Source organism: Oryctolagus cuniculus, chromosome 7 (genome assembly GCF_051225735.1).
Source record: "Oryctolagus cuniculus isolate XC-2025 breed Fujian yellow rabbit chromosome 7, ASM5122573v1, whole genome shotgun sequence".
Taxonomy (NCBI): Eukaryota; Metazoa; Chordata; class Mammalia; order Lagomorpha; family Leporidae; genus Oryctolagus; species Oryctolagus cuniculus.
Genome location: NC_142873.1, coordinates 123,084,199 through 123,097,338, shown reverse-complemented (window position 1 = coordinate 123,097,338; position 13,140 = coordinate 123,084,199). Strand labels below are relative to the sequence as shown.

The 13,140-nt window shown below is 42.1% G+C and overlaps 1 protein-coding gene across 1 annotated transcript in view; it reads right to left on the bottom strand.

Annotated features, from left to right (window-relative positions):
* Positions 1 to 13,140, bottom strand: part of FAF1 (Fas associated factor 1) — a 468,145-nt gene that overhangs the window by 44,929 nt on the left and 410,076 nt on the right. The window contains exon 18 of the mRNA XM_051857780.3: positions 9,864 to 10,079. Coding sequence (XP_051713740.1) covers positions 9,864 to 10,079 — 216 coding nt within the window. The remainder of the gene's footprint in view (positions 1 to 9,863; positions 10,080 to 13,140) is intronic.

The window sequence follows — 13,140 nt, the reverse complement described above, 5'->3', positions numbered from 1 at the left end:
AAAAAATCTGTTCTTTTCCTTATAGGATATAATTGAAAACACTGGCATATTAAGAAGTACACACAAAATGCCTTGCTTCTAGGATTCCCAGCCTTACTGTGTGTACATAAAATTGTCACTACTTAATTGGCCCTGAAACCTCAAAAAATTAGGAACTACAGGTAAAAGGCTAAAGTTTGCCCTGATTTGACTTCCTAAACTTGGAGTTTCATGTCTTAAGATTTATTTATTAATTTGAAAGGCAGAGTTACAGAAAGAGAGAGGGAGAAACAGGGAGAGAGAGAGAAAGAGAGCTTCCATCTGCTGGTTCACTCCTCAGATGGCCACAATGGCCAGGGCTGGGACAGGCTCAAGCCAGGAACCAGGGGCTTCTTCCAGGTTTCCCACGTGGGTGCACGGGCCCAGGCACTTGGGCTGTCTTCTGATGTTATCATAGGCACATTAGCAGGGAGTTGGATCAGAAGTGGAGCAGCTGGAAGTTGAATTGGTGCACATATGGGATGCTGGCGTTGCAGGCAGTGGCTTTACCTGCTATGCCACAATGCCAACACACCTGGAGTATCTAAAAAAAAAAAAAAAAAAAAAATCCAGGGCCAGTGCTGTAGCGTGGCAGGTGAAACCACCACCTTTGGTGCCAGCATTCCATATGGGGGCCGGTTGGATTTACTGATGCTCCACTTCTGATCCAGCTCCCTGCTAACGTGCCTGGGAAAGCAGCAGAGGATGGTCCAAGTCTTTAGGCCCCTGTGTCCACATGGGAGGCCCAGAAGAATTTCCTGGCTCCTGGCTTTGGACTGGCCCAGCTCCATCTGTTGTGGCCACTGGCGGAGTGGAAGATGGAAGAACTCTCTCTTTGCATCTGCTTCTCTGTGACTCTGTCTTTCAAATAAATAAATATTAAAAAAAAATCTGAGATTACGATATATTACTTTTCTTGTTGCACTCAGGCAAATCATCAACCCAAACCTATAATACATCTGTTATTAGATTATAATTCCATTCATTATTTTGATACAAACTTGATTTGCCTGTGATATTATTGATTTTATTTTGTACTTTACTCAAAGAAATATTTTATTTATTTATTTATTTATTTACTTATTTGAAAAGTGGAGTTACAGAGAGAGAAGGGAGACAGAGAGAGATCTTCTATTCACTGGTTCACTCCCCAAATCGCTGCAATGGCCAGGACAAGGCCAGGTCAAACCCAGGAGCCAAGATCTTCTTCTGGGTCTCCCATGTGGTGCATGGGCCCAAGCACTTGGGGCAACTTCTTCTGCTTGTCCTAGACCATTAGCAAGAAGCTGGATTGGAAGTGGAGCAACGGGATGCTTGTGTTGCAGGTGGTGGCTTTACTTGCTATGCCACAACACTGGCCCTTCTGTACCCTATTTTTTAAAGATTTATTTATTTTTTTGAAAGTAGAGCAGCTGGGACTTGAACCAGCATCATTTGGGATACTGGCACTGTAGATGGTGACTTAACTCACTGGCGCCTGGCTTAACTTGCTGTACCACAGTGCTGGCAAGGCTATTGTACTTTAATGTAAAATTTTAAGTCTGTCAAAATTCTGCAAAAGTGTAACTCCTAATAAAACAAGGCTGGCCCAATGTTTTGAGCTGATGACTATTACAGAACAGATAAAGTTAAATTTAACAAATAGGCTCCAGGTAAACTTAGAGCCTAAAAAGCACTCCTTCCAAAACCTCTTTGTTGTTCAATATGCCTAGAACAGTTTTGACACTAATTACTAGTTGTCAATCACTCTACTGTGGGACTAGATTAACAACCAGCATTAGTCCATCCTGGCAATATGGGACAAACAAAACCTAAGTATAGGATAAAACTGATCAGCAGTGCTTTTAAAATTTTGATCACAAGATGGGGATATAAAGATTATCAGAATCAAGATGGAGTCACTTGTGTTAGTTTTAAACAAAAATAAATAAAGCTGGGAAGTCATGAAGTGTTCTCATAGATGACTGCCTGATAGTAACTCTCACAAAAGGCTCTGCCTGACATAACTGCAACCTATACAAGGAGCCAACATTTAAAAAAATTTAAAAAAAAAAGATGCTAACTGCATATTATGACAATATTGGAGAAGGCATTCTTGGGGGCTAGTGTTGTGACACAGCAGGTTAAGACACCTACAACACCACCATGTCATAGGAATATCTGTTCAAGTCCTGTTGCTCCAATTCCAATCCAGTTCTTTCTCAAGTACCTGGGAAAGCAGAGAAAAATAGCCCATATGCTTGGGTCCCTGCCACCCAGCTGGAGAATCTGGATAAAGTTCCAGGCTCCTGGCTTTGGCTTGGTTCAGCTCTGCCTGTTGCAGCCATTCGAGGAGTGATCAGTGAATGGAAGATCTCTCTCTCTCTCTTTGCTGACTCTCCTTCTCTCTCTGTAACTTTACCTTTCAAATAAATAAATCTTAAAAAGAAAAAAACAAAGAAAGTACTCTTGGTATTCTCACATCTGTTGCTGGTGTCTACAAAAACCAGTACAAGACTTAAAATCTGTAAGCTACTATTGGTCAGATAGCCAAAAACACTGTTAGGAACACAAGTGCTCAACAGACATCTTTGAATTCTGTCCCCTGTATAGTTTCAAATAACCAAGTTATATTAGACTATTAGATAAACAAGGAGGATTTTAGGCAGTTTCTCAATATCACTTCCTGTACCTACATTGACACTTCTGGGAAAATCAAAATCTAAGTAAGTAAAGTAATACAAAAAGATACATGGTTATTAGAATAGAGGAGAGAGGATCCTCTACATGACTTGTTCAACTATTTTCAAGCTCAACTGGCTTTTCTGCTAGGGACTACACATTTTTATAATTCATGTGGGCAATTTAAATTAATTAAAATGAATTTAATTCTTAGACCGGGTGTTATAGCACAGGGGGTTAAGCCACTGCTTGAGACACCCATATCTCATATCAGTGTGCCAATTTGAGTCCTAGCTGCTCAACTTCTGACCCAGTCTCCTGCTAATGTGCCTGGGAAGCAGCAGATGATGACCGAAGTACTTGAGCTTTTGCCACCCACATAGACAATCCAGAAGCCAGGAGGGCTGGCTCCTGGCTTCAGTCTGGCTCAACCTCAGCTGTTTCAGCCATTCTGAGAGTGAATTAGTGATGACAAGATCTCGCTGTCATTCTGCCTTTCAAATAAATAAAATAAATATTTAAACAATTAATGCTCATTATGCTCAAACTGATCATGTTTTACATTTCTAAATTTTTCCAATAGACTCCACCTAAGATTGTGCTGATACACAATCAGCTTCTTCACAGACCAAATCCTGGAACTCAATAATATTTAAAATTAAATAGAAAACAGTTTCATTCTTCAGCCCACAATCTATGCCCCTGGTCAGCAGGAAGTAGCTAGAGTGGTAATGACCCTATTTCCTCAAGAGTGACGAACGGGGGGGCCAGTGCTGTGCATAGTATGTTGAGCTTCCGGAAACCTGCAGTGCCGGCGCCCCATATGGGTGCTGGTTTGTGTCCCAACTACTCCACTTTCAATCCAGTTCCCTGCTAATGGCCTGGAAAGCAGTGGAAGACGGCTCAAGTGCTTCAGCCCCCGCACCCACGTAGGAGACCCAGAAGAAGCTCCTGGATTTATATCAGCCCAGCTCTGGGCCATCTGGGGAATGAACCAATGGATGAAGACTTTTCTCTGTCCTTCCCTCTCTCTCTATCTCTGCCTCTCAACTAAATAACTTTTTTTTTTTTTAAAGGTTACATACTATGTGATTTCATTAAACAAAAAAAAAAAAAAAAAAAAAAAAAAGATGAACAACAGAAAAGGAGAAGTGATACCAGACGACTTTCCTTTAAGGTCCTGCCTTCTCAGGAAAGCTGGTTCACACGGTAGCAATACAACTGGCCTGATTCCAAGCACCGCCCACCATTCACCCCACACCCAACCATAAGAATTTGCCTCCTCAGCAGTTTCTACATTTAAGCTCCCACCTACTTAAACCAGAAAGCTTTCCCCAACATGTCCCACTGCCTCCTATCAAGGAGGCAGATTTGAACTGTTTCCTAAGCTTCCTCACTGGTCAACATTAAGGCTTTTCTTCTTTAAAAAACCAGCATTTTGAGTATAATTGGGAACAATAGACAGTGATATCTATCTTGTTATGTAACTGGCAGCAATCCCTTACTCTAACTCCAAGACAAGGTGATTAGTGGTGGGGTCAGTGTAACAACTCGGTTTTTAGGATTCACTCCCAGGGAAATGCCCAAATAAAGCAGATGGAACACTGATGTTCATATGGTTCTAGTATGTCAAACAGGTAGAGCTTAGTGACCTAAACTCAGGTAATAAATAGTATTATTCTTCTTGATAACTGTTATTAGCAAAATGAAAAAAGAAAAGAAAAACAAGCAAATGAAACTCACTGAAAACAAACAGCTCAATGTTCCTAGCAACTTGACAAGCAGCTTTTCTGGGGAAAGCTAGTGGCTGCTGCTATTTTAGTCATCCCGCAGTACTCAGGTTCAGTGAAGTATACCCAGCAGACATTTAGTAAATAGTTGGACAGCTGGGAAATCTTAACACGAAGGATTGTTTTGGAAGGGAGCAGGGGCACAGAAGAAAGTTTAACAGGTCCTCTGGTGAGAAAATCAGTCTCTGCTTTGTGGAAAAAAGGCTGAAGACACAATAAGACTCCCAGAGCTAAGTCTTATATTATTTGTTATTAAAGAAGCAAGGTTTTAAGATGTGCTTTTTAACAGTCTTTAGTTTGGCTGTAATTTAAGATGACTTTTACAAATTAGATCCTAATCCTTGCAGACACAGATGGCTGCTACAGAATAGCTTTGCAAAAACACCAGTTCTTCAACTTGAAAGAGCAATCAGAGAAGGATGAAGGGCCATTAACTCTCACCCTACCCCTGGCTCTGAGAGGACTAAGGAGTCTTGGGTGGGCTTTCTGGGTTTAGGACTGGAATCTGGGTGGGCCTAGGGCATCTGTACTCATTAGGAAGAACCTCTCTCCTTCACTCTGGAACCAGAGATTTGGGGGACCCCGAGGTCATTAAATGTTAAAATTGAGTAACAGTTACTGAATGCTTACAAATGAGGCACGATGGTGGTAACTACAGAGGAGCCAGATTTGAAGATGATATGAACTCTCTGGAAATCATTATGTAACAACAGGACAAGCACTATTAGAGAGGACTATACAAACTGCAATGGTCCACAGTAGGGAGCTCGGGAGAAAAGAGGGGGCTTCACAGAGGGAATGACACTTGAGCTAGGCATTAAAAGATGAATTTAGGGACTGACGTGGTATAGTGGGCTAAGCCACTGCCTGTGATGCCGGCATCCCACATGGGTGCCGATTCAAGTTCCGGCAGCTCCACTTCTTCTTCTTCTTCTTCTTCTCTTTTTTTTACTTTTATTTAGCAGATATAAATTTCCAAATTACAGTTTATGGACTGCAATGGCTCCCCCCCCCCATAACTTCCCACCCACCCACAACCCTCCCATCTCCCACTCCCTCTCCCATTCCATTCACATCAAGATTCATTTTTGATTATCTTTATATACAGAAGATCAATTTAGTATATATTAAGTAAAGATTTCATCAGTTTGCCCCCACACGGAACACAAATTGCCAACTACTGCTTGAGCACTAGTCATATCATTAATTCACATTGAACTACACATTAAGGACAGAGATCCTCAATGGGGAGTAAGTGCACAGTGACTCCTGTTGTTGACTTAACAAATTGACACTCTTGTTTAAGGCGTCAGCAATCTCCCCAGGCTCTAGTCATGAGTTGCCAAGGCCATGGAAGGCCTCTGCCGGCAGCTCTACTTCTGATCTGTCTCCCTGATAATGTGCCTGAGAAAGCAGCAGAAGATGGCTCAAGTGGTTGGGACCCTGCCACTCATGTGGGAGACCTGGATGGAGTTCCAGACTCCTGGCTTGTGGCCATTTGGAAAGTGAACTAGCAGATGGAAGAGCTGTGAGCTGTTTTTCCTTCTCTCTGTAACTTGGCCTTTCAAATAAATAAGTTAATTAAAAATAATAAAAATAAAAGATGAATTTAAACAAGAAAATGGGGAGGGTAGACATTCAAGGAAGAGAGGGCCGGCGCCGCGGCTCACTAGGCTAATCCTCCGCCTTGTGGTGCCGGCACACCGGGTTCTAGTCCCGGTTGCCTCTCTTCCAGGCCAGCTCTCTGCTGTGGCCAGGGAGTGCAGTGGAGGATGGCCCAAGTACTTGGGCCCTGCACCCCATGGGAGACCAGGATAAGTACCTGGCTCCTGCCATCGGATCAGCGCGGTGCGCTGGCCGCGGCGGCCATTGGAGGGTGAACCAATGGCAAAGGAGGACCTTTCTCTCTGTCTCTCTCTCTCACTATCCACTCTGCCTGTCAAAAAAAAAAAAAAAAAAAAAAAAAAAAAAAAAAAAAACAAAACAGGAAGAGAGAACAGAGTACATAAAAGTGTAGAGGCAAGAGAGTTTCTTGTGCTTTTAATCAATAGTGAATCTCCTACGGATAGAAAATAAGTAATGATAGGCAGGAATGTACCAGATGGTAAAAAGTTTCCAAAAACATTCTAGGGGTCTTTATGTATTCCTAAGGTCACTAAGGAGTTCTAAGCAAGAGGGAATGATCACTCTCTGTGAGAGAGAATTTAAGGTTTATCAAGGACCATGAGAAATGGACTTGTAATGGGTATTAGAGTCTCCTGATTTCCCCTATAGGAGCAAATCTCTCTGGTTTGACTTTTTCTCTGGGGAATTGGGCCTACCCTGGTCTCAACTCATTGTGGGATGGGGATGGAAGTAGAAATGGGGTCATTGAAAGGAACATTGAGAGAAGAGACCAGATTGAATAGTTTACATCAGCATTACAAAACGAAAGGTGAGTGAAAATGAAAGGTGAGTGATAGAACACCGTATAAGAAGTAGATTCACTCAAAGTGACTAGCTCTTCATTTAGAGCTAATTTGTACTGACACAATACAGTCTGTACCAAAACGGCTGCAAACTTGCTCAGCAGAACTCAATGCTACTCATAGGTAGCATTCCCAAGTTCCTCTGTATTTCATGTCACAGTTTCCCTGCTTGCTTTCAACAGTTTCCCCTGCTTGCTTTTCATAATCTACATTTTTACCCTGTGTGATGAGGTTGCTAATATTGATAAAATAAAACAAAACAAAAACCTACCTTCTTTTAAGAGGTCTGCTCCCTGGGCCCTTTCAGTAATCAGGCTTAAACATTAATTTGAGGGGCCAGCGCTGTGGCAGGGTATGTATGCCAGCATCCCATAAAGGCACCAGTTCAAGTCCTGGCTGCTCCACTTCCAATCCAGCTCCTTGCTAATGTATCTGGGAAGGCAGTGGAGAATGACCCAAGTGCTTGGGGCCCTGATACCTGAGACCTGGATGAAGCTGCTGGTTCCTGGCGCCATCTTGGTCACTGTGGCCATTTCGGGAGTGAACCAATAGAGAGAAAATCTGTCTCTTCCTCCCTCTCTTTGTAACTCTGTCTTTCAAATAAATAAGTAAGTCTTTAAAAAATTAATTTGAAAGAAAATAAAGTTTAAATTTAAAACCCATAAAGGTCCTTAGACTCTATTTCTTCCAGTACTCTCATTGTATTCATTCATTCATTCATTCATTCAAGATTTATTTATCTGAGATGCGCAGTTACAGAAAGAGAAAGGGAGAGATACATCTTCCATCTGCTGGTTAACTTCCCAAATGGCCATAATAGCTGGAGCTGGGTCAATGAGAAGTCAGGAGCCAGAAGCTTCTTCTGGGTCTCCCACACAGGTGCAGGGGCCTAAGCACTTGGGTCTTCTTCCACTGCTTTTCCAGGCCATAAGCAGAGAGCTGGATCAGAAGTGGAGCAGCCGGGACTCAAACCGGAGCCCATGTAAGATGCTGGCACCTCAGGTAGAAGCCTAACCTACTAAGCCATGGTGCCAGCCCCTAGAAATTTCATTTTAAAAATGAGGCCCAAAAGAAGAGTGACTTAAAATCTAAAAGTTGGCAAGAATTAATTTAGCTCCTAAATTTTAATGTTCTCAAGGTGACAAATTTGTCATAGAACATAAATAATAAGAATCAGGATGATCTTTAATATCTTTTGACATTGCTTCTTTTATAAATATTTAAATGTTCAACTTCAGTGACGTAGCTTCTTACCTGCCTCTGTGGCAAGAACATGTGCATGTATGTTTTCCCATGTGCATTTTTGTGTACCCTCTGTACAAACAAGGGGGAACGGCTTGGAGCAGCAGGTGGGGCTGGTGAAAGGACCTATGGCTAGCACTTGGGGTCCAACATGGACAATAAGGCTTAGAGATAAGTGAGTGGTAGGAACCTCATTCCACCCAGTGGGGATTTGTGGCTGAGCAGAGAAGCTAAAACTATACCACTGGTTTCTGTTTCAGTTTGAGGGATTTAGATGAGCCCTAACTAACTTCTTGTTTTTGGTATCTTGGGCAAAGTCTAAAGGAATCACAGAATATTAAGACTGACAGTGTATCTTTGGCGTTAAGCTAACTCAAGTATCATTCTATACAAAGCAGGAACACCAAGAACAGACCCCTTTCTATGCATATCCATTATTGAGGAAAAGAACAGTACTTGATTATCTCTAATGACAGAGAAATTACTACAACACTAGATACTCCCTTCTTAGAAAATGCTTTTGTATATTAAGTCAAAATTTGCCTCCTTTAACTTTCAACTCTTTGGTACCAGTTCTGTCTCTAGAGCCTTACAGAGTGAGATCCCTTTTCTATATGGCAGGCCTTCAAGGGGCTGAAGAAAGCAAACACACCTCCGTGGTCTTTATTCTCTAGAGGAAATGACCCTCAAATGACAAGATTTCCAGTTCTTTCAAGTTCTTACTAGATCTGCTGTAGACATGTAATTTCTCCAGGTTTCCTATTTCAGCTCAAAGCCTAAGGACTCTTCAGGAGTAGTTTAAAGTAAGGTGGAATAGGATGACCAAATTCTCCTTTTATTGAAACTATGCCTCTAAAAATGCAGCTAGCATTTTTCTCAGTAGCCACAACAACATTATTAATGTTTATTCAGTTTAATCTAACCATAGCCTCTGCTAAAGTAATATCTCTATGTATTTCTATAAAATTTCAGCAGTTCCATTTTGTCTATATTTTCAGTATTTTAAGGTTTTCATGAATCTTATTTTTAATAATTTGTAAGTCTGACAAAGTCTTCACTTAGGATGCCAATAAATATGGTGGGAAATAAAAGATTAAATACAGAGCTTCTTGGTTCTCTGGAGTGAGATGGTAGTCAACTCTTTCTGACCACAACCATTTGATGAATCTACCTAATTGTAGAGCTACATCTCTCTACTTTGTCTTAAAATACAAGAGTCTATTAAATATGTTAGTTAAATGCAGGTACTTAGTAAATATAGGTCACCATCCCTGACTTCCAAAGGTAAAAGACCAGCAAATCACAAAATACTGGTAAGTATCACTTGCTCTTAGTGAACCTATAATCATCAACCTTGACTCACTGTTAAGTTGTTGGGCATATAACTCTCAGGTGTACTCTGAGGTATACAAAGATGAGGCCTCAGGAAAGGCTGTATGAATGCAGAACAGGGGCACAGCTAGACCCCTAGAAAGGAAGTACCAACATAGGGTACTAGGAATATGTCTGTGGGCCTAGAAAGCCGTATCTTCTACAAAAAAGAGAGAACGATGTACAGAAAAAGGTTCCTGGGTATCTTGTACTGGCCTGAACTGTACAACTTTTCTTGAACTATTTTGTACAGCCCTAACGATGGAGTATTTCCCATTTATACACACTCCCTGAGATGGGTATGACAACTTACGTCTCTCCTAGGAAAGGTGCTCAGTAACTTGAATTCATCCCATGGAAATCCTTTGGAAGCTACGAAATCAAAGACAATCTGGAGCTTATTGCTGGCCAGGAAACGACGCTCCAGGAACTCGCCACTGGGGGTCCGGATCCGCAGTTTGCTCACTGGCTCGGCATTTTCTTCCTTTGGCTCTGGAGGCAGGGCTTGCTCTAAAGAAAGCCGGATGGCCTACGTAGGACAAAAATCAGGTGTTAAAATGTGGGATGGATGGGGGGTGTGTGTGTGTGTGTGTGAGGTACGATGGAGATAGGAGAGGATGAAAAGAAGCTGCTGCTTTCTAAAAATTCATCAAAAAGTCATTGCTCCATTTATTAACCAAGCCAAAAGCTCAACAACAGAATTGTGTTTTTCATTTCTTAATATTAGCGCACTAAACAAGACTCTGGCCTCAGAATCAGCGCTTAAGGCACGCGGATCTGGCTGAAAAGCCCATGAGAGTATTTCAGGCATGGAAAGCCAAGACACTCTGGAAAAACAAACAAACAAACAAACAAACCCAAAACAAAACAAAACAAAAAAACCTAAATGAAAGATCTCCGTGAGTGAGATCCCAGTGGAAAGAACAGGTCATCAAAGAAGGAGGTACCTTTCTCTGAAGGGAGGAGAGAACTTCCACTTTGACTATGACCTTGTCTAAATATGATCAGAGTCGGTGAACTCAAAAGGTTTCCATAGCCTTGGCAACTCATGACAAGAGCCTAGGGAGATTACTGATGCCAGAAACAAGAGTGTCAATTTGTTAAGTCAACAACAGGAGTCACTGTGCACTTACTCCTCATGCAGGTTCTCTGTCCTTAATGTGCTGTACATTGTGATTTAATGCTACAACTAGTACTCAAACAGTATTTTTCACTTTGTGTTTCTATGTGGGTGCAAACTGTTGAAATCTTTACTTAATATATGCTAAACTGATCTTCTGTATACAAAGAGAATTGAAAATGAATCTTGATGTGAATGGAAGGGGAGAGGGAGAGCGAAAGGGGAGGGTTGCCGGTGGGAGGGAAGTTATGGGGGGAGGAAGCCACTGTAATCCATAAGCTGTACTTTGGAAATTTATATTCATTAAATAAAAGTTAAAAAAAAATTAGCCCAACAAGCAGTTAATTAAAATAATCCCGTATTAAATTGATAGGTAACTACATCAAAAAGAAAGGCCGGGCCGACGCCGCAGCTCACTTGGCTAACCCTCCGCCTGCGGCGCTGGCACCCCGGGTTCTAGTCCCAGTTGGGGCACCAGATTCTGTCCTGGTTGCCCCTCTTCCAGTCCAGCTCTCTGCTGTGGCCCAGGAAGGCAGTGGAGGATGGCCCAAGTGCTTGGGCCCTGCACCCGCGTGGGAGACCAGGAGGAAGCACCTGGCTCCTGGCTTCGGATCGGTGCAGTGCGCCGGCCGAGTGGCCATTTAGGGGGTGAATCAAACCGAAGGAAGACCTTTCTCTCTCTCTCTCTCTCACAGTCTAACTCTGCCTGTCCAAAAAAAAAAAAAAAAAAAAAAAGTCGGTTTTTTATAACTAAAGAACTCAGATAATTGTGAACAAGTAAACAGCCAACTGCTTCCTTTCTTTAGTATGAATTAAGTCCTCTAGAAATATTCATGAAAAATATACATGCAAATATTTATATTGGTGAAAACACATTTCTCAAGTAGAAATAACTGAAGAGTTTGTAGAACTTTGCATAATATGTTAATGTCAAAATAGAATGGAAAGATTCTGTTTAGCATGGTAAAAATTTTTGGAAACAGCGGTGATGGTTTTATGACGATATTGTGAATATAAATACTATGAATGCTATTGAATTTGCACATTTTCTAAAAAAGATTTATTTATTTATTTGAAAGTCAGAATTATAGAGAAAGAGGGAGAGACAGAGAGAGATCTTCCATCTGCTGGTTCACTCCCCAGATGGCTGCAATGGCTGGGCTGAGGAAGGTCGAGGTCAAGAGCCAGGAGCCTCAACCGGGTCTCCCATGTGGGTACAGGGGCCCAAGCGCTTGGGCCATCCTCTGCTGCTTTCCCAGGAGCATTAGTAGGGAGCTGGATCAGAAGTGGAGCATCCAGGACTTGAACTGGTACCCAAATGGGATTCCAGTACTACAGGTGGCTTAACCTGCTACACCACAGTGTCAGCCCCCTAAATCTGCACATTTGAAAATGTCAGATATCTGAAATATATATATTTCATCTCACTTTAAGTTTAAAAAAAAAAAAGGAACAAATTCAAATAACAGGTTTTCTGAAAGCAGGAGACCACTGTCCTAGTTCCAGCTTTGCCACTAACTTGCTATGGGATTTGGTCAAGTCTCAGGATAGTTTTCTGCACCTATGACCAAACCCCTCATTTTACATTTGTGAATACTGACTCAAACAGGTCAGATAAATTGCCGAGAGATCTCACAGTTATAGCTGGGCTTAAACTCAAGTTTCTTAGATCTCAATCTAAAGTACTACATTCTTTCACATTCATAACATTTCATTGGAAGGAAGTTACAAGTTTATAATGGGGGCTGGCACTGAGATAAAGAGGGTAAAGCTATCGGCATTCCATATGGGCACCAGTTCAAGTCCCTGCTCCACTTCTAATCCAGCTCCCTGCTGACGCACCAGCGAAAAGCAGCGAAAGATGGCCCAAGTGTTTGGGCCCATGCACCCATGTGAGAGACCAGGATGAAACTCCTGGCCTCAGCATGGCCCAGCAGTGGCTATTGTGGCCATTTGGGGAGTGTGGCTATTGTGGCCATTTGGGGAGTGAACCAGTAGATGGAAGATCTCTCTCTTTCCCTCTTTCCTGCTTCCTCTTTAACTCTGCTTTCAAATAAATAAACAAATCTCTATTAAAAAACGTTTATAAGGTCTATGAAGTCCCTGCCTATATTGGAATCCATGACAGAAATTCACTAAATTCTATTTTTGCTCCTAGCAGCCTGAGAGGTCCTGTAGGTGAAGAAGTCTGGTATTAGCATGCTCTGCTTCACAGTAACAGTCTGTCCAGTGCTGGGCCAGGCTGAAGCCAGGCGCCTAGAACTCAATCCAGATCTCTCACGTGGGTGGCTGGGACCCAACTGCTTGAGCCATTACCTCTGCCTCCCGAGGTCTGCATTAGTAAGAAGTTGGAATTGGAAGTGGAGTAAAGACCCAAACCCAGGCACTCTGATATAGAATGTGGGTATCCTAAGTAGTGTCTTCACATTGCACTAAACACCCTCTCCCAAGTAATGTTTTAAAAACATCT